This window comes from Heterodontus francisci, chromosome 20 (genome assembly GCF_036365525.1).
Source record: "Heterodontus francisci isolate sHetFra1 chromosome 20, sHetFra1.hap1, whole genome shotgun sequence".
NCBI classification, from domain to species: Eukaryota; Metazoa; Chordata; class Chondrichthyes; order Heterodontiformes; family Heterodontidae; genus Heterodontus; species Heterodontus francisci.
This window is the reverse complement of record NC_090390.1, coordinates 37,128,111-37,152,513: the sequence shown is the minus strand read 5'-3', so window position 1 is coordinate 37,152,513 and position 24,403 is coordinate 37,128,111. Positions and strand designations below refer to the sequence as shown.

General features: G+C 43.1%; 1 protein-coding gene across 3 annotated transcripts in view; it reads left to right on the top strand.

Annotated features, from left to right (window-relative positions):
• The window catches only part of LOC137380575 (1-phosphatidylinositol 4,5-bisphosphate phosphodiesterase epsilon-1-like), a 462,270-nt gene that overhangs the window by 62,793 nt on the left and 375,074 nt on the right, over nucleotides 1–24,403 (top strand). For all 3 annotated transcript variants that reach the window (XM_068052607.1, XM_068052608.1, XM_068052609.1), the window contains exon 2: nucleotides 11,461–13,134. In XM_068052607.1, the coding sequence (XP_067908708.1) occupies nucleotides 11,845–13,134 (1,290 nt within the window). In that variant the 5' untranslated portion in view covers nucleotides 11,461–11,844. The remainder of the gene's footprint in view (nucleotides 1–11,460; nucleotides 13,135–24,403) is intronic.

Here is a 24,403-nt window from a genome sequence, read left to right as displayed (position 1 = left end):
TGCTAAATGCGAGGAGCTCATGGACTTCTTTTGTCACTAAGATCAAGATCATCTGATCTGCTGCCGCTGCCATGTCCCTCCCTTCTACTAGCCCACTGGGCCAAATTTCCTCTAATGCTCCCCCCTGCCCTAGCCCTGAACTTGCATCTTCCTCCATTTTCTCTCCTATCTCCCATCTTTTCCTTTCTGAACTTATCTTGTCCATGAGACCCATCTCCTGCTCCCTCGATCCTATTCCCACTAAACAGTTGACTACCCAACTTCCTCTCCTGGTCTCCATGTTAACCGATATTTTAAATGGTTCTCTCACTTCAGGTGTTGTCCCTCTCTCCTTTAAATCTGTCGCCATCACCCTCTCCTCATAAAACCAAATCTTGACCCTACCATCCTTGCAAGCTACCATCCCATCTCCACCCTCCTTTACTCTTGAACATGTTGTCACATTCCAAATCCATTTCCATCTTTCCTGGAACTCCATGTTTCAATCCCAAAACAGCTCTTATCAAAGTCACAAATGTCATCCGATGTGACAGTGAGAAATGTAAACTTTCGCTCCTCATCCTTCTCGACCTGTCGGCAGCCTTAGACATTGTTGACCATGCCATCCTCGTCCAACACCTCTCCACAGTCGTCCAGCTGGGTGGGACTGCTCTCACCTGTTTCTGTTCTTATCTATATAATCATAGCCAGAGAAACACTTGCAATGGCTTCTCTTCCTGCTCCTGCACAGTAACGCGGTGAGCCCAAGGATCTATCCTTGGCCCCTTCCTATTTCGCATTTACGTGCTGCCCATCAGCAACATCATCTGAAAACACAGTGTTAGTTTTCACATATATGCTGATGACACACAGCTCCATCTCACCACCACCTCCCTTGACTCCTCCACTGTTATTAAATTATAAGACTGCTTATATGACATCCACTACTGGATGAGCAGAAATTTCCTCCAACTAAATTTTGGGAAGACTGAAGCCATTGTTTTTGGTCCCCACTCCAAACTCAGTTCCCTAGTTATCGTCTCCATCCCTCTCCCTGGCAACAGTCTGAGATTAAGCCAATCTGTTCGCAACCTTGGTTTCAATTTGACACTGAGATGAGCTACTGACCTCATATTCATGCCATCACTAAGACCGTCTATTTCCACCTCATAACATCACCTGAATTCGCCCCTGTCTCAGCTCATCTGCTGCTGAAACCCTCATTCATGCCTTTGTTACCTCTAGACTTGGCAATTCCAATGCACTCCTGGCTGGTCTCCCACATTCTACCCTCCGTAAATTTGAGGTCATCCTGCTAGTGGGTCTTAACTCGCACTAAGTCCCATTCCCCTATCACCCCTGAACTCGCTGGCCTTTGATGGCTCCCAGTCAGGTACCACCGTCATTTTAAAATTCTGATCCTTGTTTTCAAATCCCTTCGTGGCCTCACTCCTCCCTATCTCTGTAATCTCCTCCAGCCCCGCAACCCTCAAAGGTATCTGTGCTGCTCTAATTCTGGCCTCTTGAGAATCCCTGATTTTAATGACTCCAGAACTGGGGCTGTGCCTGCAGTTGCCTCGGCCCTAAGCTCTGGAATACCCTTCCTACACCTCTTCGTTTCTTGACCTTGCTTTCCTCCATCAAGACACTTTAACAAAGCTTTTGGTCATCTGATCTAATATCTCCTTATGTGGCTCAGTGTCATATTTTGTTTTACAATGTTCCTGTGAAGCACCTTGGGACATTTCATTACATTAAAGGTTTTATATCAATATGAGTTGATGTTGCTTCTTCCAATAGAATAACTGCACGAAAACATTGTCAGCAGATAGCATAAACAGCTTAAATAGGCATTGTGTGACAAATTTCATCATTTCTGTTTAGTCATGTATTGTATCTAGCTGCTGTACAAACATTCTGTTAAATATTACTTTGATGTTCCAACAGAAGGGAGGGATTAGATAGACTTTTAGAGTTCTTGGTGTACTTCTCATTTCTGAAACAATCCCAGACAAGTAGCAGATGGAATTTGATACAGAGAAGTGTGAGGTGATGCATTTTGGCAGAAGGGATAGGGAGAGGCAATGCATACTTAATGGCACAATTCTGAAGAGGGACAATGCGACCTGGGGGTTCAAGTGCATAGATCTTTGAAGGTGGCAGGACATATTGGGCTTCATAAACAGAGGCATTAAGTACAAAAGCAGGGAAGTTATGCTGAAGCTTTATAAAGCTCTGGTTAGGTCACAATTAGAGTATTGTGCCCAGCTCTAGTCACCACACATTAGGAAGGATGTGAAAGTCCTTGAGGGATGCAGAGGAATTGTTTCAGGGATGAGGGAATTTAGCAAGAAGGGTAGGTTGGAGAAGCTGGGGTTGTTCTCCTTGGAGCAAAGCAGGCTGAGGGGAGATCTGATAGCAGTGTACAAGATTATATGACAGGCTTAGATAAGTAAACAAAGAAAAGCTGTTCTCATTAGCTGATGGTACAAGGACTAGGGGACACAGATATAAGGTTTTGGGCAAGAGGTACGGGGGGAATGTGAGGAAGAATGTTTGACGCAGCAAGTGGCAATGACCTGGAACTTGCTGTCTATGAAGGTGGTGGAAGTGGAGGTGATCAATGATTTCAAAAGGAAATTGGATGGGCACTTGAGGGAAATAAACTTGCAGGGCTACAGGGATAGAGCGGGGTATTGAGACAGATTATACAAAGAGCCAACATGGATTCGATGAGCCAAATGGCCTCCTTCTGTGCCATAGTGACTCTATGGGTGAATTTTTGATCTGGGATCGGGATCCCAACATTGGGAAAAATTTCAGGTCCCGACCCTGCACTAAATAGACCCTACACGCCCACAGCTATTTTCAAACCATCAGGCCAATTAATGGCCAGGGAGCAGGCTCGCCATTAAGGATGGTGAGTGGACTCCCAAGGCTGGAGGGCCAGTGGGAGATCCTCCAGCGGTGCCACATCGGCAGTCCCACTGTCGAGGTGGGAGCAGCTGCCTATGCCTCTTCTTCTTTGGCCTCCTTATCCCGAGAGACAATGGATAAGCGCCTGGAGGTGGTCAGTGGTTTGTGAAGCAGCGCCTGGAGTGGCTATAAAGGCCAATTCTAGAGTGACAGGCTCTTCCACAGGTGCTGCAGAGAAATTTGTTTGTCGGGGCTGTTACACAGTTGGCTCTCCCCTTGCGCCTCTGTCTTTTTTCCTGCCAACTGCTAAGTCTCTTCGACTCGCCACACTTTAGCCCTGCCTTTATGGCTGCCCGCCAGCTCTGGCGAACGCTGGCAACTGACTCCCACGACTCGTGATCAATGTCACAGGATTTCATGTCGCGTTTGCAGACGTCTTTAAAGCGGAGACATGGACGGCCGGTGGGTCTGATACCAGTGGCGAGCTCGCTGTACAATGTGTCTTTGGGGATCCTGCCATCTTCCATGCGGCTCACATGGCCAAGCCATCTCAAGCGCCGCTGACTCAGTAGTGTGTATATGCTGGGGATGTTGGCCGCCTCGAGGACTTCTGTGTTGGAGATACGGTCCTGCCACCTGATGCCAAGTATTCTCCGGAGGCAACGAAGATGGAATGAATTGAGACGTCGCTCTTGGCTGACATACGTTGTCCAGGCCTCGCTGCCATAGAGCAAGGTACTGAGGACACAGGCCTGATACACTCGGACTTTTGTGTTCCGTGTCAGTGCGCCATTTTCCCATACTCTCTTGGCCAGTCTGGACATAACAGTGGAAGCCTTTCCCATGCGCTATGCAGTCCATATCAATGATTTGAATGAAGAGACAGAATGTATGGTTGCTAAATTTGCTGATGACACAAAGATAGGTTGGAAAGGCTGGAGGATATAATTGCATTGGAAGTAGTTTTGAGAAGGTTCACTCGACTGATTCCTGGGATCAGAGGGTTATCTTACGACGTAAGTTGTGAAGAGTACGTAAGGAGTCCGCAAAGGGATATAGATAGGTTAAATGAGTGGACAAAGATTTGGCAGATCGAGTATAATATGTGAACTTGTCCACTTTGGCCAGAAAAATAGAAAAGTAACATATTATTTAAATGGAGAGAGATTGCAGAACTCTGAGATGCAGAGGGATCTGGGTGTCCTAGCACATGAAATACAAAAAGTTAGTACGCAGATACAGCAAGTGATTAAGAAGGAAGAAGCAATGCTGTCATTTATTACAAGGGGAATGGAATTGTAACAGTTGTATAGGGCATTGGTGAGACCACATCTAGTGTATTGTGTACAGTTTTGGTCTCCTTACTTAAGAAAGGATATAATTGCATTGGAAGGAGTTTAGAGAAGGTTCACTTGACTGATTCTTGGGATGAGAGGGTTATCTTAGGAGGAAAGGCTGGGCAGGTTGAGTCTGTATTCATTGGAGTTTAGAAGAATGAGAGGTGATCTTATTGAAACATAAGATCCTGAGGGGACTTGACAAGGTGGATGTTGAAAGGAAGTTTCCTCTTGTGGGAGAGACTGAAACAACAGGGCACAGTTTAAAAATAAGGGGTCTCCCATTAAGACAGGGATGAGGAGAATTTTTTTCCCTGAGGGTTGTGAATCTGTAGAACTCTTGAGGCAGGGTCATTGAATGTTTTTAAGGCAGAGGTAGACAGATTCTTGACAAACAAGGAAGTCAAAGGGTATCAGGGGTAGGCAGGAAAGTGGAGTTGAGTCCACAAACAGATCAGCCACGATCTTATAGAATGGCAGGGGCCAAATAGCCTACCCCTGCTCCTAGTTCATATGAAGAGAAGGGCATCTCAACATGGAGGTGCCCTCTGAATACAAGGTAAGTTTTTTTCTTAAAATGGGGGTTGTCCATCATGGGATTAAGCCATGAGGCTGTCTCGTTGCATTGGCCGTGTTTCGGCCGCTGTGCACAGCCCGCACGCCGGCTAGAAAATCCCAGTTGGCGTGGGAAAGGGTCCTTAATAGGCACCTTAGTTGACTTCAATTGGCTACCCACCACTTGTGGGCGGGTAGCTGATTCGGCTGCATGATCCCGACCTTAACTCAACCAAGCCTTTTAAAATTGGCTGAGGGTCGGGATTTTGGTGCCGAATCAGCATGACGGCGCGGCGCGAAATTCCGGGCCCGCCGCCGTCAATCCCGACCATGTCGGCATTTAAAAATTCAGTCTTTTGACTCTATCATATTGCTAGGCGATGGGTGAGGATTATAGAATCTAATGGTTACTAACTTTTTTTTTGTTTAATCACTGATTACAAAATTATTTGGAATATTATCACTTCCAAGGCTAGCTTAACTGCAGCGCTCCCATTGTGGTTATTTTGTGATAAGTTTTATCTCTCAGGTGATTAGTGGACTTTTAAGCACTTCCGCATCTTGTATATCCTGGGAGTGTTTAGATACCGAGGTTTTTATTACACATACAGATAACGTTTATGTATATAATGTTTGCGATCATGTTTGCTGAAGACGCTTCTGATCCAGTAGTTCATTGCCTGTTTATGCCCCAGTGCTTGAAAAACCAGGAGTCAATCTTTTTCGGGCTGGGCAAGAAAAAGTCTTGAACTTGTAATTTGTATTAAACTATCAAACACACATTCTTCACCACAAGCATGTAGAACTGCCGGTTTGCTTCAGATCTCGGTTGTAAGCTCTGCAGTGCCATGTAATATCATTCGAAGCAATTCTCTGACTCACTCAATAAAACTACAGATTGTGATCAGTGGGCAAAGTTGAAATTCAAGTGAGTGCAGCCTTCTGAGTCACTTTCGAACAGGTAAATCAACAGGTAAATCATATGGTAAGAAAGTTTTCAGACATCGCTCTGCGTTCTTCTGTTCTGCCGTGCAACAGTACATAAGGAAAATTTGACGTGTTCTTAAAGTTCGGATTTACATTCGCGGGAAGAATCCTTGCTGTATATGCTTGTACGTAAGCAATCCGGTTACAGTGGTAATGCTTAACTGGGTGGGATGTGAGAGTTCTTTTTACATATTAGAAGTTTATAACGTTTGTACAGCGTCTGGAAGAGGGCCAAGGAAATCTATTTTCAACTCTGAAATCCAACACAATGGTTTTGCTCCCTAAATAAAGGAATAACTTTGCAGAAAAATTGTTATAACTTAAGAAATGTCTCCAAATGATTTTTTAAAAGAAAGGAAGAACTTGCATTTATATAACACCTTTCAGGATGTCCCAAAGTGCTTGACAGCCAGTTAAGTACTTTTTGAAGTGTAGTCACTGTTGTAATGTAGGGAAAACGGCAACCAATGTCTGCGCAGCAAATTCCCACAAACAGCAATGTGATAATGACCAGATAATGTATTTTTAAAGTGATTGTTAAGGGATAGATGTTGGCCAGGACACTGCGAAGCCAGACAGGGCCTTAATTTAAGATCTCATCTGAAAGAGGGCACCTCAGTGCAGCACCCCCTCAATACTGCACTAGAATGTTAGCCTAGATTTTGTGCTCGTGTCTCGAGAGTGAATCTTAAACCACAACCTTCTGCCTCAGAGGCAACTGCGCCACAGCTGACACTTTCCTCATAGCATTAAAAGAATTCAATACTAAGTATATAATGTGCTTAGAATGTCTTAAGCAGTGTTAAACTGCTTCACATTAAATTGGAGTTATAATCCCAAGGAAAGTGTGACAGCCTTTTAGATGTGAGTTGGAGGGGTTCACCAACTTGGCAAAGGTGTGTTTGAAAAACTGATTCTTCCCTGTTATATTGCCATGCTATTTTTGTATTGATACCTACAGAAAACCACATCACATCAATGGGAAAGTGACAGTACAACTGTAGGCTTGGCTGTCTGGCTTGGGAGGTACTTTTTCAGTGTAAGAGGGGAGGACAGGCGGAACATTTTTTACACATGGGACAATTGACTTGTGCAGTAATTTACAGGCAAGCCATTTGATTGTATACATAAATGGGTTCAAGAACGAACTGGATGATTTTCTAGAGAAGGGCAAATGGTGAGAAGATGGGTGTGAGGCTGAGATTGATCATAAAGGGACAGGCTTGTTTGGTGAAATGGTGTCTACCTGTTTCTATTCCTACAGTTATATTTATACGTGCAGCTTTGTAATATTCGAGCAATGTGAATGAAGCAACAATGTTTAAGTATGCAGTGGAAGGAACTGATCTGAGTTTCTGAGTACCAGGAAGCTGAGATCTGGGGCTCCGTGACGAGGTCACTTCGAAGCCATTTTGATACTTAAATCCTGACACTTATGAATTCATGTATTGCTTAATATTTATTTTATGAAATCACCAACATAAAGCCGAGTGCAGGAAGTACATAATTGCAGATGTTGTGTAACTAATTATTTTCTTAATGTTTACTTTCAAGAATGCTGGCAGCTGAAGCTAGAAGGAATCAATGAGAAATTTTACTTCCAGCATATATTTAGATTTGGATCGATGCAAGAGCCAATCTATACAATCTGCTTTATGTGATTAAATGCCCTTCAATACCTAGCGAACGGGAAACAGAAGGGTGTTAGGGGAGATGACCATAGGCATGGTGAAAGAGGTTTGTTTTAAGGAGGCTTTTGAAGAGGGAAAAATGAATAATAGGGTAAAGTGGTATAGGAAAAGAATTCTAGAGTGTTGGCATGGTGACTGAAGACTGAGTCACTGATGGCAGAGTGAAGGGAGATAGGTGATGTACAGAACACCAGAGTCAGAAGAGTGGTAGGTAACTGGAAGTTGGAGCTGGAGAAGATTGCAACAGTAGGTTATAGGCAGGCCATTGTTACGCTCAGGTAAGGAGGGATAGAAAGGCTCCCCTCTTTTCCCTCTCCTTGTTTGACCGTTACAGGCTTTATTTCTTTTTAAAAGTGAATATACCTGACAATTCAGTGAGTGTTTCACTATTTATGTGCTATGATCATTAAAAAAGATAATTGGACAGGTTTCCTTGAGTTCCACAAAGAAAGAGGTTAGTTTTATTGTACTAAACCAATCTAAGTAAAATAATAAACTATGCTCCAGCTTTCTTTCGCACACACACACTCCCGGGTCACACACATGCACACTCAAATAAGTTACAGAGTGGGGAAGGATAGATTGGTCAGATTAGAGTCCAGAGCAATACAAAGGGGCATACAGTCTGTGGAGTTTGGTGACTTGGTTGTCTTCCGGATGAAGTCAGTGGTCCTGAGGCTTCCAGTTTGTAGATGTGGTCAGAAGATTCAGTGGTCCTCCTGGAAAACAGTGATGTGGATGAGTTCCTTCATGGGGTCTCTGTTTGCTGCATTGATGAGCTTAGGTGGTCACGGCTGCCAGACAGCATTCGAAACTTGCCAGGTGGACTGGGGAGAGAGAAAGAGAGAACCTTACTTGGGTCTGTTCTGATCAATGTCAGTTACTTGTCTGCTGCAGAGAGAAAAAAGTCAGCTTAAATCACACAAATGGTAGGTCTGTCACATGATGGCTCGATGAGTATTTCCTCTTGCAACTTAATTAGTTCATGTCTAGGACTTCCCTTCTCTCCATCAGGACCCCATTGGTCGAGTGAGTACAGTGGTCCATCTCCACCAGTTTAATGTCCCAAGATTGCCTTTAATATCTTGTTAATGGAGACTGGCTAGGTGAGGCACTCCAAACTTCTCAAGTCATTGTTCTGGAGGGGACTGGCCAGACAATTCGACTTCCTCTCAATGCAGTGGAATGCAAGGGATTTTGATGCAAATTTCAGTGGCCATTTTAGCTGCTAGCCTTCATTCTTTTAAAAATTTAATTCAGGTTTTCAGCCAATGGATTACAAAATCATCATTCCCGTAGCACGTGCTTGTGACACCATGGAAGATTTGAAAGAAGGACAAGGATTTTAAGGTTAACATGGGGCTGAATTTTACTAGCTCCTTGACGCTGTGGGTTGTGGCAGGGAGGCCCATAAAATGCTAGCGGGAGCAGCCCGCCACGACCCACAATGTTGAGAAGGCCCTGCCGGATATTAACGGCGGCAAGGCCTCGATGCGACCCCCCTGCCACCAAGTGGCGGGGCCTTCATTAAAATATTGAAATTAGCCACATTAACATGGAAATTAACTTACCTGTCGCTGGCAGCTGTCCCATGTTGATTTTACGGCCAACCGGCCGCAACATGCATGCCTTCCGACCTCTGTTGGAGTTCTGAGGGGAGGCAGTGGTGCGGAGGGGGGAGGAATAAAATTATCAAGGCGGTGGGGGTGGGGGGGGGTGGGTAGTGGGGAAAACTATTCCTATTGGTTGTGGGGATGGTGGGAAGGGGTTGAGGGTCAAAGATAATGAAGTTCATGGGGGAAAGTTCAGAATTTCAAAAAGTGTATTTTTGGGGGGATAGGTCAGTTTATGTGTTTAGGACTCAGTGGGGGGGGGGGGGGGCTTGGGATAGGGGATTCACTGTTACATTGAACGTTTATTGGTTTTATTTTAAGCTTACTGGCACCTTTAAATATTTAATATATCGTGAAGGGCTTGAAGCCCTTTAAAAATGACGCTGGCGCCTGTGCCATGGCATGGGATGCTGTGCCAGGGACGCGGTGGCCACCCCTAATGACGTAGAGGGGGCAGCAGCTCTGTCCCCTCCATTTAAATGAGCCCCTGCATGAAGAAGATTTTTGATTTCCACTACTCTGCCAATGGAAAAATCCTTCCTAATTTTGTTCCTAAATGATCTAGCTCTAATTTTAAGATTGCATCTATTTGTTCTGGATTCCTCCATCTGAGGAAATAGTTGCTCTGTATTATTCGTATTCCCTTTTTGCACCTCTAATTACTTTCTTTGTATCCCTTTGTTGGCTGTTTGGGATTTTGTTCAGGATAAGTTGTGCACCACAGTGTTTTGAATGAACTGGGTGCAGGATAGCGGCAGGTCAGGAAAGCATTAGAGAAATTGAGCCTTGAGGTAACAAAAGCATGGGTCATGGTTTCTTCAGAGAGGGTGAGGTATCAGGGCATATACAGGTGATATTTAGAAATGGAGGTGAGAGGGCCTAGTGTTAGACCAGGTGTAGGGATTGAAGCAGGGTTGAACAGGATTCTACTGCAGTCAAGGAGGGTGTGATGTTTCTGGCAGGAGTCAACAGGAAGCCTTCTGCCTTGCCAGTATTGAGCTGGAGAAACCTCTTGCTCATCCAAGACTTGATTCGGAAGAAGCAATCAAACAGCATGGCACTAACTGAGGAATAAACAGTGGGGGTGGCAAGAACACAAGAACACAATAAATAGGAACAGGAGTAGACCATATGGTTCATCAAGCCTATTGTGCCATTCAATACGATCATGGCTGATCTTATGCTTCAAGTCCACTTTTCCACCTGCTCGCCATATCCCTTGATTCCCTGAGACCTGAGAGACAGGTAAAGTTGCATCTAATCTGCACACCCTCTGTTTATGGATGATGTTGACAGAAGGCAGGCTATTGCTGAGGAAAAGGAAGGGACCAAGGATGGAATCTTGGGGGCACAGCGAAGGTGACTGAGCAGGTAGAAATTCAAATCCTAATGCCTGTTTTTATACGTTTTTGTGGCAGGTAAGTGGCTCGAGAAGAGGATTAACTACACAGAAAAAAAAACTGGAAAATCTCTGAAGCAAAAAGGTTTTGCATTTCATCAAGTACTCCCCTTTAAATAAATAATAATGCTAGCTCACCAACCAGTGGGCAATTATTTCACAAAGCACATAGATAGGGAGTTTTCGCTAAGTTACAGTGCAATTTGCCCAAATTGGCCAAGCTAACGCAAAAGATGGAGGAATTTCAAATCCAAATTACCCCCAGCACAAGTCAAGTGTCGACTATGTTTTGCGCTAGTTTAAGAAATATCGTGCTGAAAGCTGGCCCGCCCACAAAACTGTCCACATCCCCAGATCAAATTCATCACCATGGTGAGTCTTCACTAATTGTGCCTGTTTGCAGGCCTTTGAGGAAGCTCTTAAAATTAAAATGGTTATTTTAAGTGCAAGGACATTAATAGACACCTTTTAAAAGCTTTTAATATTAAAACACATTTAATTTACTTAAACTGACTACACCCAATGTAACTATTAAATGATTCTATATAATTAAAGCTATTTTCAGTTATTTAAAATCAGGTCAGTCAGAGGTGATGGACTAGACTGATTAAAAATGCTTATTTTTTGTGATTAAACCCATTTTCAGCTGTATTACTAAAACCACATCAAGTTATCTCTCAAATAAGTCAAAGAATATTTTTTAAGCAATTTTAAAAAATACATTAAAAAATGCTGCCCAATTATTTGATCATCGAAGATTTTAGATTTGACAATATGCAAATGAGATTGAGTGAAAACTTGGGCAAAAAATTCAATTTGGAAAACTGGTGCAATTTGTGCCCAGCTTGCCGATTACATCCATAATGGAAACTCTACCTCGTATCGTACAACACTTCTTGTTACCATTCTGTGTTGGAAGATGTGAACTTCCGAAGTAATGCCCGTAACTCTCCACATTAATCATTTTTCTTCTTCTTTTACAGAGAAAAGTAATCTGAATTTGGAGACTGCCGTAGGATAAACCATTTTCTTAGATCATAAAGGAACAAAATACTTCTTCACCCAATTATTTGTAGCATCCATCTTAAAGATGAATTTATACAGCTGCAACACAACTGATCACTCACAGTAAAGGATCCCTAATGTACTCCTCAGAACACTTTTTATATTGTACAATACTTGAGAGTCCAGCTGTTCACAGTGAAAACGATTAGTATTCTCTGTTGGGCTTTATCAGCTGGTGAGGTTTTTCTGTCTTTAAGTAAAACATCTGTGAAGGGAAAAGCTCACTTAGAGTTCAACCTTACTACCTTTACAGAGCTTCAGCAAGGAAATTTCCAGACTGCCGTCACTGTTCAGGCCATGCTATGACAGTCAAAGAAAAGAACCAGAAGAATATTGAGTGTCGCTGTTTCAAGATGACCTCTGAAGAAATAGTTACTTCTGTGTTTGCGACCACAGGGCCAGGAAAGATGATATCTGCCCAGTCAGCTGAAGATGAAAATAGGCTGAGTAATTCAGGCTGTGATGTTAAAATAAGGCATGTTGACAATGAAGGAATTCTGGATGTAGATACCGTGTCAATCGCACGGGCTCCTCCAAAGGCTCCTCTAGAGTTGCAGGGCTCACTGCCCAGCCCACTGCCAATGATGTCTGTAGCACATCTGACTGCTAAATACAATGCTGAAAGTGCAAGAAAACTTGAGCAGAGTGAAATGGGGACTTCAAGCTCAAAAGTGGGACACTACAGTTTAAAGAACAGCAAGTCTAGCCAGAGAAATTGTGACTCCAGTCCGTTTTCAGATAAATCATTGGAGGAATTTAATGAATCATGTCATTTGCAAACAGATGAAGACATACACTGGAAGCCCAAGATTTTCCCCTCTTTCTTAGGAGGAGGGATCAAAGGAAAGGAAAAAGGGTCTACAGATGAAAGGTCTTCTATGGAGCGGCCATCATTGTGCAACCAAACGGTTATGGAGGACAGTTGTCCACACGGGGGTTTGATGATAAAGCACCCTGCCAGCAGTGAGAATAAAAGGTACCATGAATTTTGTCCTGGTCATTGTTCACAGGGGACTTCAGTTTGCCATGTTGAACATAACTATCGATCCACACCCTTATGTTGTGCATCAAAAGTACAATTACAATTTCGAAAGGACTACATTGCTGAACGAGTACATAACAATAATGATAGTTGCCGAGGCTTGCATTCCATTCAGGTTGGATTAGGCAGAGTCCAGAGAAAAATAAAGGTGAAAGCCTCGACTGATAGGTCTGTTGCAGGCCATTCAATGAACCAGTTTCCCCTGAAGCCTTCCATTAGCTATCCTGAAGATATAGGCGACAGCTGTGAAGAAGTGATGGGAGATGAGTTGGACCGAAACAAAAAGGAGCGCTCCACTTTGCTGTTTAGACGATACAATAAGAATAACCGAGAGGTGAAGAAATCAGTTTATACTGGATCCAGGGCACGGACAAGGACATTACCTTCGGGCTATATAGGTGCCAAGGCCAGGAAGGCCATCAGCCAAAAGAGGAACATTAATCCTGATGTCAAACTTCCCAGGGTTCCCGATGAGAAGCTGGTGATATGTCAAGCCATGTTGATGAGAGATGACTGGGATCATTCCTGGACCAATTCCAGCAGGTGTGAGGTAAGATATCTACACACAGCGTTGCTTGAATTTATTCTGTTTTGTTTTATTTGCAAAGAGATGCAAGGAATTCAGTTGCTAATTAGAGAATCTACACTAAGGAGTGATTGCAAAAGGTTTGAGAAGTCGATGCTTGATGGTAACGTTGGCTAGCATGTTGACTTAAGATGTCTCTCCTCGTCTGTGCAGATCAATTCTAGTGCAGGAACAGAGATAAAAATATTAGCTTGGCCTTCAGAAATTCCCATCCTTGAATCTGTAGTAAAGCACAATACGTGTACTTGAATAGACAGCTGAAATAAGAAACCTTAATCCAGGCTTGCACACAATTTAATAAACAAACACTAAATACAGTGCAGTTGCCTTTTGATTTCAATATTGTAAACACCTGTGTAAATAGATGAGGTTAGTGCAGTTTATGTGGTCTACATGGATTTTAGCAAGGCTTTTGACAAGGTCCCACATGGCAGACTGGTTAAAAAATAAAATCCCATGGGATCCAGGGAAATGCAGCAAGGTGGATACAAAATTGGCTCAGTGGCAGGAAACAAAGGGTAATAGTTGATGGCTGTTTTAGCGACTGGAGGGCTGTCTCTAGTGGCGTTCCGCAGTGCTCAGTACTGGGTTCCCTGCATTTTGTGGTGTAAATGATTTGGACGTAAATATAGGGGGCATGATCATGAAGTTTGCGGACGACACAAAGATTGGCCGTGTGGTAGATAGCGAGGAGGATAGCTGTAGGCTGGAGGAAGATATTGATGGTCTGGTCAGATGGACAGAAAAATGGTAAATGGAATTCAGCTTGGTGAAGCGTGAGGTGATGCATTTGGGGAGGTCAAACAAGGCAAAGGAATAAACGATTAATGGGAAAATACTGAGAGGTGTAGAGGAAGTATGGGACCTTGGAGTGAATTTCCACAGATCCCTGAAGGTAGCAGGACAGGTCAATAAGGTGGTTAAGAAGGCATATGGAATCCTTTGCTTTGTTAGCCTAGGTTTAGAATATAAGAGCAGGGAGGTTATGCTGGAACTGTATAACTCATTGGTTAGGCCACAAGTTGAGTACTGTGTGCAGTTCTGGTCACCTCATTACAGAAAGGATGTAATTGCACTAGTGAGGGTACAAAGGATATTTACGAGGATGTTGTCAGGACTGGAAAAATGCAACTATGAGGAAAGATTATATAGGCTGGGGTTGTTCTCCTTGGAACAGAGAAGGCTGAGGGGAGATCTGATTGAAACGTACAAAAGTTTGAGGGGCCTGGATAGAGTGGAGGTGAAGGGTCTATTTACCTTAGCAGAGAGGTCAGTGACCAAGGGACATAGATTTAAAGTGATTGGTAGAACAATTCGAGGGGAGATGAGGAAAAACTTTTTCACCCAGAGGGTGGTGATGGTCTGGAGCTCACTGCCTGAAAGTGTAAGTTGAGGCAGAGACCTTCAACTCAGTCAAAAGGATTCTGGATATGCACCTCAAGTGCCGTAATCTGCAGGGCTATGGATCAAATGTTGGAAGGTGGGATTAGAATAGGTGGATCGGTTTTCGGTCGGCACAGACACAATGGGCCAAGTGGCCTCTTTCTGTGCCTTAAACTTTCTATGATTCTATGAAATACTGAGGTAAAGTGGGAGTGTTAATGTAAATTGCATGTGAATGCCATAAAAGTGTCCTGGAAGGTTAAACCAGCAACAATTGTTTATTATTGGCTAAGATTTGAAGGAATGTTGAATTGGTTTCACGTATAATGAAAACATAGTTTGCGACTTTTCCAGTAATTTATTCCTTTATTCTTATTCAATGAACTGTGTGTAGAATGTAAGGAGGGCGTTTGGCTTGTTGGTGTTTGTGCGAGTGAGTTATCAACATCACTGAATTAATTATCAGTGAAGGGACTGGGAGATTAAGGGAATCATTTTAACAAAGTTAAATTGAAAACCGTAAGAAGTCTCAGAGTAGAGTGTTCCATCATTTTCCATTAAGCGGGAATGTTCTTTGATTGCTTTTAACTCCTTTCTTCCATTGTATCCAAACTTGTTTACAGTTAACTTTGTCCCCAAATACTTTCAAATGTCCAAAACCAGCTGATATTGTTACTTTAATTTCTGGAATTGTCTGCGCAGAAAGTTGGTCTTCTCACCTGATGTGTGTTGCCGTTTTTGAGTTTCGTTCTCAGTGCTTTTTCAGATTGTGTCCCACCTGAACTAATATAGTAACTGTCCTGAATGGGATCTGAGGTATTGTGATTACATCAATGTGCATTGGTATCACAATGTACATCAATGTTTACAGGACTACTCATCTTGGAAGATTGATCTGAAAGATTATATGCAGGTCCGTATTTTAAAACTGACCTTTCCGTGGCTGTTGGATTGCTTTTATTTAGGAAGAAGTGACTCAGATTTGTAGAAATTACAATGGAAGACTTTATGAAACTGCAGCAGTGTTTTGTGTTGTTAAAGTCAGATTAGCAATGGTTTAGACTTCAAGTATCTGCAAGGATTCAACTGATTCTGTTTCACAGGATGGTGAGGGGCTTCAGAACAAACAATCTGCTGCACATTTCAGTAGTTTTTACAGTAAAAATGACCCAACCAAGGGGATGGATGATAAGAACAGAATTACACAGTGAGAAATAACACCCCATTCAAGGTCTTCCAGTCTGGTTTTCATTCCACTCTTAGCACCAAATCTTCCTGGTTAAAGTCACCAGATGATTTACCTGGATCACGTACCTATGTCTGGCCAGGATCTTGAATTCTGAGCCTGCTGATCCAGAGGTGAGAGAGTTACCTACTGAACTGAGCAGACATGTGAAATATCTGGTCATTGCCACACCTATAGACCATAACTGGGATAGGCAAATGTATGCAAGTGTATGGTTGCTCAGCAGTGGAAACTATAATTCTCCAAGTGTTGAGATTATTGATAAAACTACAATGATGCTGCATCACATCTTGAATCTTTTGAATTAAAACAAAAAGTGCTGGAAATACTCAGCAGGTCTGGCAGCACCTGTGGAAAGAGAAGCAGAGTTAACATTTCAGGCCTGTGGCCTTTCTTCAGAGCTGGCAAAGGTTAGAAAAGAATTAGGCTTTAAGCAAGTGAAGGGGAGGGGGGGGGGGTTGAGGGAGATGAAAGGTCACAGATCTGAAACGTTAACTTTGCTTCCTTCTCCACAGATCTGCCAGACCTGCTGAGTATTTCCAGCACTTGTTATTTTTGTTTCAGATTTCCAGCATCTGAAGTATTTGGCTTTTATTTTGGATCTTTTGATATTTCCAATGGTAGAAAGGTGAAAAATGTTCTTTCCCCAGCACCGTTATGCTGTCTGAGCAGAGAAACATCAAGTAGAATTGTCAGTAAATAAAACAAAATTTGTTAATGCTAATTTTAGCTCAATACAGTCAAGGGGACCACTCTTGCCTGAAGGGGCAAATGCTTACAGCTAAGCTCAGCATCGTTTTAATTGGCTCTGCAGAATGCACTAAGATCCCTGTAGTCTGTACGACAATGTGATGTATGTACAGAGGCAGCTGTAGAATTATACCAATAATTCAGCCTTACAATCAGCACCCTGTTAATCAGATTGAGGCTCCTCATCTACCTACACTCCTAATGCCACTGAACAAATCAAATTGTTTCTACTTTAAACTGACCTGTTTAAGTTTCTTGCCTCTCTGTTCTGTTTTCAGATCTGTTTTTAATAAAGATAAGTTGTACATTGTATAATGGTTAGTGGAGTGTAAACATGCTGTTGTGTGAATATTTCAAAGGCTTATGAAATGATTAACTGTGGACAGAAGTGATAGCTTTGTGATTGCTACTTTTAAGATGGGTGCAGCAGTAAAACAATAAACCTTTATCTATTTTCCCTTTGGTTGCCGCTTTTTGTGGTATCTGTCCAATGTTTGTGAGTACAGATATCTGAGGCGATCTCAGCTGTGCACACAGAGTGCACAGTTACATGATGCAGTTGACATGAACTTGCCGTGTTCCTGCCAAAGGAGAAATTGAGAAGCGTTCTTTTTATTTAAAAAATTATCCTACTTCATTTTTCTTTTATTCGTTCGGGGGATGTGGGTGTCACTGGCTAGGCCAGCACTTATTGCCCATCTCTAATTGCCCTTGAGAAGGTGGTGGTGAGCTACCTTCTTGAACCGCTGCAGTCCATGTGGGGTAGGTACACCAATAGTGCTGTTAGGAAGGGCATTCCAGGATTTTGACCCAGTGACAGTGAAGGAACGGCGATTATAGTTCCACGTCAGGATGGTGTGTGGTGTGGAGGGGAACTTGCAGGTGGTGGTGTTCCCATGCATCTGCTGCCCTTGGCCTTCTAGTGGTCGCGGGTTTGGAAAGTGCTGTCGAACGAGCCTTGGTGAGCTGCAGTGCATCTTCTAGATGGTACACACTGCTGCCACTGTGCGTCCGTGGTAGAGGGAGTGAACGTTGGAGGTGGTGAATGGGGTGCCAAATCAAGCGGGCTTATTTGTCCTGGATGGTGTTGAGCTTCTTGAGTGTTCTTGGAGCTTCACCCATCCAGGTAAGTGGACAGTATTCCATCACACTCCTGACTTGTGCCTTGTAGATGGTGGACAGGCTTTGGGGAGTCAGGAGGTGAGTTACTTGCCACAGAATCCCCAGCCCCTTATCTGCTCTTGTAGCCACAACTTTTACGTGGCTGGTCCAGTTCAGTTTCTGGTCAGTGGTGATGCCCAGGATGTTAATAGTGGGGGATTCAGTGATGGTAATTCCATTGAATGTCAAGGGAAGGTGGTTAGATTCTCTCTTTTTGGAGATGGTCATTACATGGCACTTGTGTGGCTCGAATGTTACTTGTCACTTATCAGCCCAAGCCTGGATATTTTCCAGGTCTTGCTGCACTTTCACACGGACTGCTTCAGTATCTGAGGAACCGTGAATGGTTCTGAGCATTGTGCAATCACCAGCGAACATCCCCACTTCTGATCTTACGATGGAGGGAAGATCATTGATGAAGCAGCTGAAGATGGTTGGGCCTAGGACACTAGCCTGAGGAACTCCTGCAGTGATGTCCTGGAGCTGAGATGATTGACCTCCAAGAACCACAACCATCTTCCTTTCTGCTAGGTATGACTCCAACCAGCGGAGAGTTTTCCTCCGATTCCCATTGACCTCAGTTTTGCTAGGGCTCCTTGATGCCATACTCGATCAAATGCTGCCTTGATGTCAAGGGCGGTCACTCTCATCTCACCTCTGGAGTTCAGCTCTTTTGTCCACGTTTGGACCAAGGCCGTAATGAGGTCTGGAGCTGAGTGGCCCTGGCGGTACCCAAACTGAGCGTCAGTGCGCAGGTTGTTGCTGAGCAAATGCCACTTGATAACACTGTCGATGACCCTTTGTCATCACTTTGCTGATGATTGGGAGTAGACTGATGGAGCGGTAATTGGCCAGATCAGATTTGTCCTACTTTTTGTGCACAGAACATACCTGGGCAATTTTCCACATTGCTGGGTAGATGCCACTGTTGTCGCTGTACTGGAACAGCTTGTTTAGCGGTGTGGCTAGTTCTGGAGCACAGGTCTTCAGTACTATTGCCGGAATGTTGTCAGGGCCCATAGCCTTTTCAGTATCTATTGCCTTCAGCCATTTCTTGATATCATGTGGAGTGAATCGAATTAGCTGAAGTCTGGCATCTGTCATTCTGGGGACTTCAGGAGGAGGCCGAGATGGATCATCCACTCGGCACTTCTGGCTGAAGATTGTTGCAAATGCTTCAGCTTTATCTTTCGCACTGATGTGCTGGGCTCCCCCATCATTGAGGATGGGGATATTTGTGGAGCCATCTCCTCCAGCTAGTTGTTTAATTGTCCACCACCATTCACGGCTGGATGTGGCAGGATTGCAGAGCTTAGATCTGATCCGATGGTTGTGGGATCGCCTAACCCTGTCTATTGCATGCTGCTTCTGCTGTTTAGCATGCATGTAGTCCTATGTTGTAGCTTCACCATGCTGGCACCTCATTTTGAGGTATGCCTGGTGCAGCTCCTGGCATGCCCTCCTGCACTGTTCAGTGAACCAGGGGTGGTTCCCTGGCTTGATTGTAATGGTAGAGTTGGGGATGTGTCGGGCCATGAGGTTACAGATTGTGGTTGATTACAGTTCTTCTGCTGCTGATGGTCCACAGCGCCTCATGGATGCTCTGTTTTGAGTTGCTAGATCTGTTTGAAATCTATCTCAGTTAGCACAATGGGAGTGCCACACAACACAATGGTGGGTACCCTCAGTGTGAAGACCGGACTTTGTCTCTCACTCTTAACAATACTACCATGGACAGATGCATCTGCAACAGGTAGATTGGGGAGGATGAGGTCAAGTAGATTTCTCTCTCTTGTTGGTTCCCTCACCACCTGCCGCAGGCCCAGTCCAGCAGCTAAGTGGGAAAGTTCACCGTTTAACACCAGCTTTTTCAAAACATTTGCCCACTGTTTGCTTAAGGTTGTCATTTCAACTCCATGCCACACAAAAAATACTAAGATTTTGCAACTGATTTTAACACTGCCTGCCCAGTGGGAATAGTGCAGGCGAAAGGTTAAGTTCAGGTTTGGGTACTTTGACCACTGTTTTATTGTGATAGCCATTTTCAGTGGCGACCTTTTGGCTTTAGGAACCACATGCTCCTAATTTCATGGCGAAATCATGGCTCTGCTAAAATCATTCAGGCATGCAATGTTATATTAACTGCGGGCCAACTATGGACCGCACATTCCTGGACTCGTGAGTGAAATATGGTGGCAGGTGGCATCCTGGTCAAAAGAAGTTTTTAAAAATGATTTTGTTTAATGGTTCCTTTTTGGACAGGAGGGGAAAGTGTATAATTTCTCACACCCGCCAGCTGTCCTCCGCATCCTTCCCGGTTTCGGGTGGGAGTTGATGTCGGGAGTGTAAGTGAGGCCTGGAAGTTTTCAGGAAAGCCTGATTTCTGCCCCGAGTTAAAATCAATCCTCTTATTTTACCACTGTAAAAGAGCCTGGTAAAAGGCTTCAGGATATGCCCTAGTGGGAATGGGAACCAATGAGCACACAGTCAAGTGACCAGTGAGAAGAGGATGTGATTATGTGTATGGACACGTGCTCTGAAATTTACTGGCTATTCCAGAGTTTAGTCTGGTCTCCTCCCTGTTCCCATCCCTCTGAATTTCTGCATAGCCCTGTTGAATTATTTTTATTCACTTATTGCAGCAACAGTGATTCATAGAATGATACTGCACAGAAGGAGGCCATTTAGCCCATCATGCCTGTACTGGCACTTTGGTGGAGCTAAACCAATTAGTCCCAATCTCCTGCCCTTTCCCCATCACCCTATAATATTTTTCCCTTCAAGTATTTATCCAATTCGCTTTTGAAAGTAACTGTTGAATCTGTTGCCACCACCCTTTCTGCAGCGCAATCTGGATTATAATAATTTGTTGAGCAAAAATAATTTCAGTGGCCATTTTCTTGACAGTGTCTTTCAGGCCTACTGAATCTAGTGAAACTTATTTATTTGGATTTAAATGTAACCTACCTTGATGTACCTTGGTGAAGGAATCAGGAAGGCAAATAACATGTTGGCCTTAATTGCAAGGGGATTGGAGTACAAAAAAAGGAAGTCTTGCTACGACTGTACAGGGCTTTGGTGAGACCATACCTGGAATACCGTGCACAGTTTTGGTCTCCATATCTAAGGAAGGATATACATGCATTGGAGGCAGTAAAGCGAAAGTTCACCAGATTGTTTTCTGGATTGAGAGGGTTGTCCTATGATGAGAGGCTGAGTATTGAGCCTATACTCTCTGGCGTTTGAATGAACAATCTCATTGAACCATACAAGATTCTGAAGGGGCTTGACAGGGTAGATACTGAGAGGTTGTTTATCCTGGCTGAGGAATCTGGACAGGGGGGCACAGTCTCAGGATAATGGGTTGATCATTTAGGATTCAGATGAGGAGAACCTTCTTCACTCGGAGTGTTGTGAATTTTTGGAATTTTCTATCCCAGAGGGTTGTGGATGTTCCATTGTTGAGTATATTTAAAGCTGAGATAGACAGATTTTTGGTCTCTCAGGGAACCAAGGGATATGGGGAGTGGGCAGGAAAGTGGAATTGAGGCAGAAGATCAGCCATGATTGTATTGAATGGTGGAGAAAGCTCAAGGGGCAATATGGTCTACTCCTGCTCCTATTACTTATGTTCTTACCTCTTACTAAAACAAAGCTGAGCACCATGTATTTAAATTCAGGCTGACACTCCAGCAGGGGAGTCCTCCCCTGTGTCCTGGCCAATATTTATCCCTCAGCCAGTATCACTAAAACAGGTTATCTGGTTATTTTCACAATGTTCTTTGTGGGGCCTTGCTGTGTGCAAAATGGCTGCTGCATTTTCCTGCACTGCAACAGTGACTGCACTTTAAAAGTACTTCAGTGATTGTAAAGCACTCTGGGGTGTCCTGAGGTCAAGAATGGCACTATATAAATACAGTTTTTCTTCCTTTCGAAATGGTTTTATACCCTTTCTCATTCACTTTGATTGTAAGTCTTGGTCCTGATACTCGCTCAGTGTTGATTGCCTGCTTTGTTCACTGAGATAGTTAGAAATTTAATGCTGTGACTAGCCAGCAATTCACTGTGACCCACCTTATTGTGCTGCAGAGGCTTTATTTTCCTCCAGAAAAGAGGTCCCTAATCATGTTTGAAGGTTAGTATGAAGATCTTTATTCATATAAACTCATTGTTGAGCCTTTTAGCTGAAGCTGTTTGTCAATGTTGTACCCCAGCTTTCCAAAAAACAAAAGAACATTTATTTTTCATTATTGTTGATGTAAGTTATTATTATTAAAATACAAGAATTTGGAATCTATGTAAGTGCTGCCATTCATCAACAAATAGACTTATTGTATGTTCCGCAAATGGGCTTTTGTCATTCTTGCATGTGACCTGCATTTTGAATTGTTTCAATTAAAATCACAAGGAAACTGATATAAACTATGAAATATCACTGGTAATTGTGTGTGCATGTGGGGGTGTGGAACAAACGTCAGTCAGATACCTTTCGGTCACTGGTCCTTTCTTTGTACAGTGGGTGCTTATGTGCAATGACTATCATTTGGGACAAGCTGTAGGATGTCTACAGTTTGGTCATGTTAAACCCATATAAAGGATCTAACAAAAGTGCCGTGGAGATTTAAAAAGCTGCAATTTAATTTCTTCAATCCATCCCGCATTCCTGGATACCACCTCTGTCCATATGTACCCTATGTGACCCACTGTTTGGTTTATCACAGAATTGACTGCAGTGTATAATAAAAAGACAAACATAAGTTCCTTCTTTCCAAAAATGTCTTGGATGTGTGTAGCGATAAGGAACTGGCTTTCAAACTTAATTTCCAGCTTACAAACAGCTTCTAAATATACCTAAGGCTAGATAGCCCAGAATGGACAGGTATTTAAAAAATGCAATGTTTAAAATTACTTGTAGCATATCCTATTGTTATAGTCCATTGTGCAACTCAACTAAATTAAACCACAAAGCTTTGTCCTATGATTTAAAAATGTGATCTTAATCTTCTTGAGGTTCCTGATCTGGTACTTCAGGTGTAATCAGGCCATGATGATAATATATATTCTACTCTCCATCAAACAGCTTTAAACTTGGGAGCCTGTTATCCATCCAGGTGTTATTTCCAGATGTAGAATTCCATGAGTAAACACAGCAGTTTTATGTGAACAGATTCATTTGATACACTTGAAAGCTCCTCTGTTTCAAATGCTCTGTGAATATGATGCATGCTTACCTGGGGAAGCTTTATGCAAGCTCTCTATACTTGTTTCCCCACAATGTCAGTAACCAATGAGAACACTGAGTTCATTAAACTCTCAGCATCCAAGTTTGTTCGGATTCTGAACTTTGCATTAAAAGCACTAAATAATTAGCATCGCTGCATTACTGAGAGCAGCAACAATAGACACATTGGGAAAATGTGTGCTTAGTTGTTTGGTTTGCTGTGTATTTGAAAGGGAGGGATGGAAATCTGCAGGATACTTCTACACATAAATGAAAGTTCTCAACAAGGCATATCTTTTGTTTCTTTGGTCCCTATTGATTATATGGAATAGGTTATAAAGTCTCAATTATGCTTACGAGGGGTCAACTTTATGAAAGCTATCTCAAAATGGCAATAACCCACTGACAAGATTAAGATTCATGTTAAACTTGAGCAAATCATTAGTTTTTGATTAATTTGCTTTGGAATTATAGAATTGAAAAATAGCATAGTAATTAATACATTAAAATAGTTAGACCTAATTAACAGCAATTATATAAATCACCTTCTATCTATTAAGTTTCCAATTAGGATGGAGATACATCTGCGACCCACATCCTGAAATTCTCGTGCCATGTGGGAAGTTCAGGACGCTTCATGTGTCACAGAGGCCCACGTGTGCAGGAACTGCCTGCAGCTGCTCGAACTCAAGCTGAGGGTTTCTGAGCTTGAGGGGAAGCTGCATTCAATGCAGGGCACATGGGTGGCTGAATGTTTCCTGAATCACAGGTTCCAGGAGGTGGTCACCCCACAGCCAAGGGGTAGAACCAGAAGTTGTGATCCATTTTGGAACCAATGACATACAAAGGAAGGGGATTGAGGTCCTGCAGTCAGAGTTTAAGGAGCTAGGGAGAAAGTTAAAAACAGGTCTAGGTAGTAATCTCTGGATTACTCCCAGTGCCACATGGTAGTGGGAGTAGAAATAGGAGGATATTAATCGGGTTAATCAGTTTAAGCAGGTTAATTGTTAATGGTACAGGAGGGAGGGTTTCAGATTACAGCGACATTGGATCAGTTCTGTGGCAAGAGGGACCAGTTCAAGATGGAGGGGTTGCACTTGAACAGAGCTGGGACCAATAACCCTGTGGGTGGGTTAAATGCTGTGGGGGAGGGTTTAAGGTCATTGACTTGAAACGTTAACCATATTTCTGTCACCACAGATGCTGTCAGACATGCTGAGTATTTCCAGCATTTTCTGTTTTTATTTCAGATTTCCAGCATCTGCAGTATTTTGCTTTTGTGTGAGGATTTACACTAATTCTGCATTGGGTCACCAAGATGTAATATTAAACAGTACAAACAATGGGCAGAGAGGACTGTGAGAGACCATTTGAGTTAGAAATAAAACAGAAATAGCTTGATTCATAGAAAATATAAGGAGGTCTAAGTTAGGTTTGAAATGCATATTTGTAAATGCACCAAGTATGGTTAA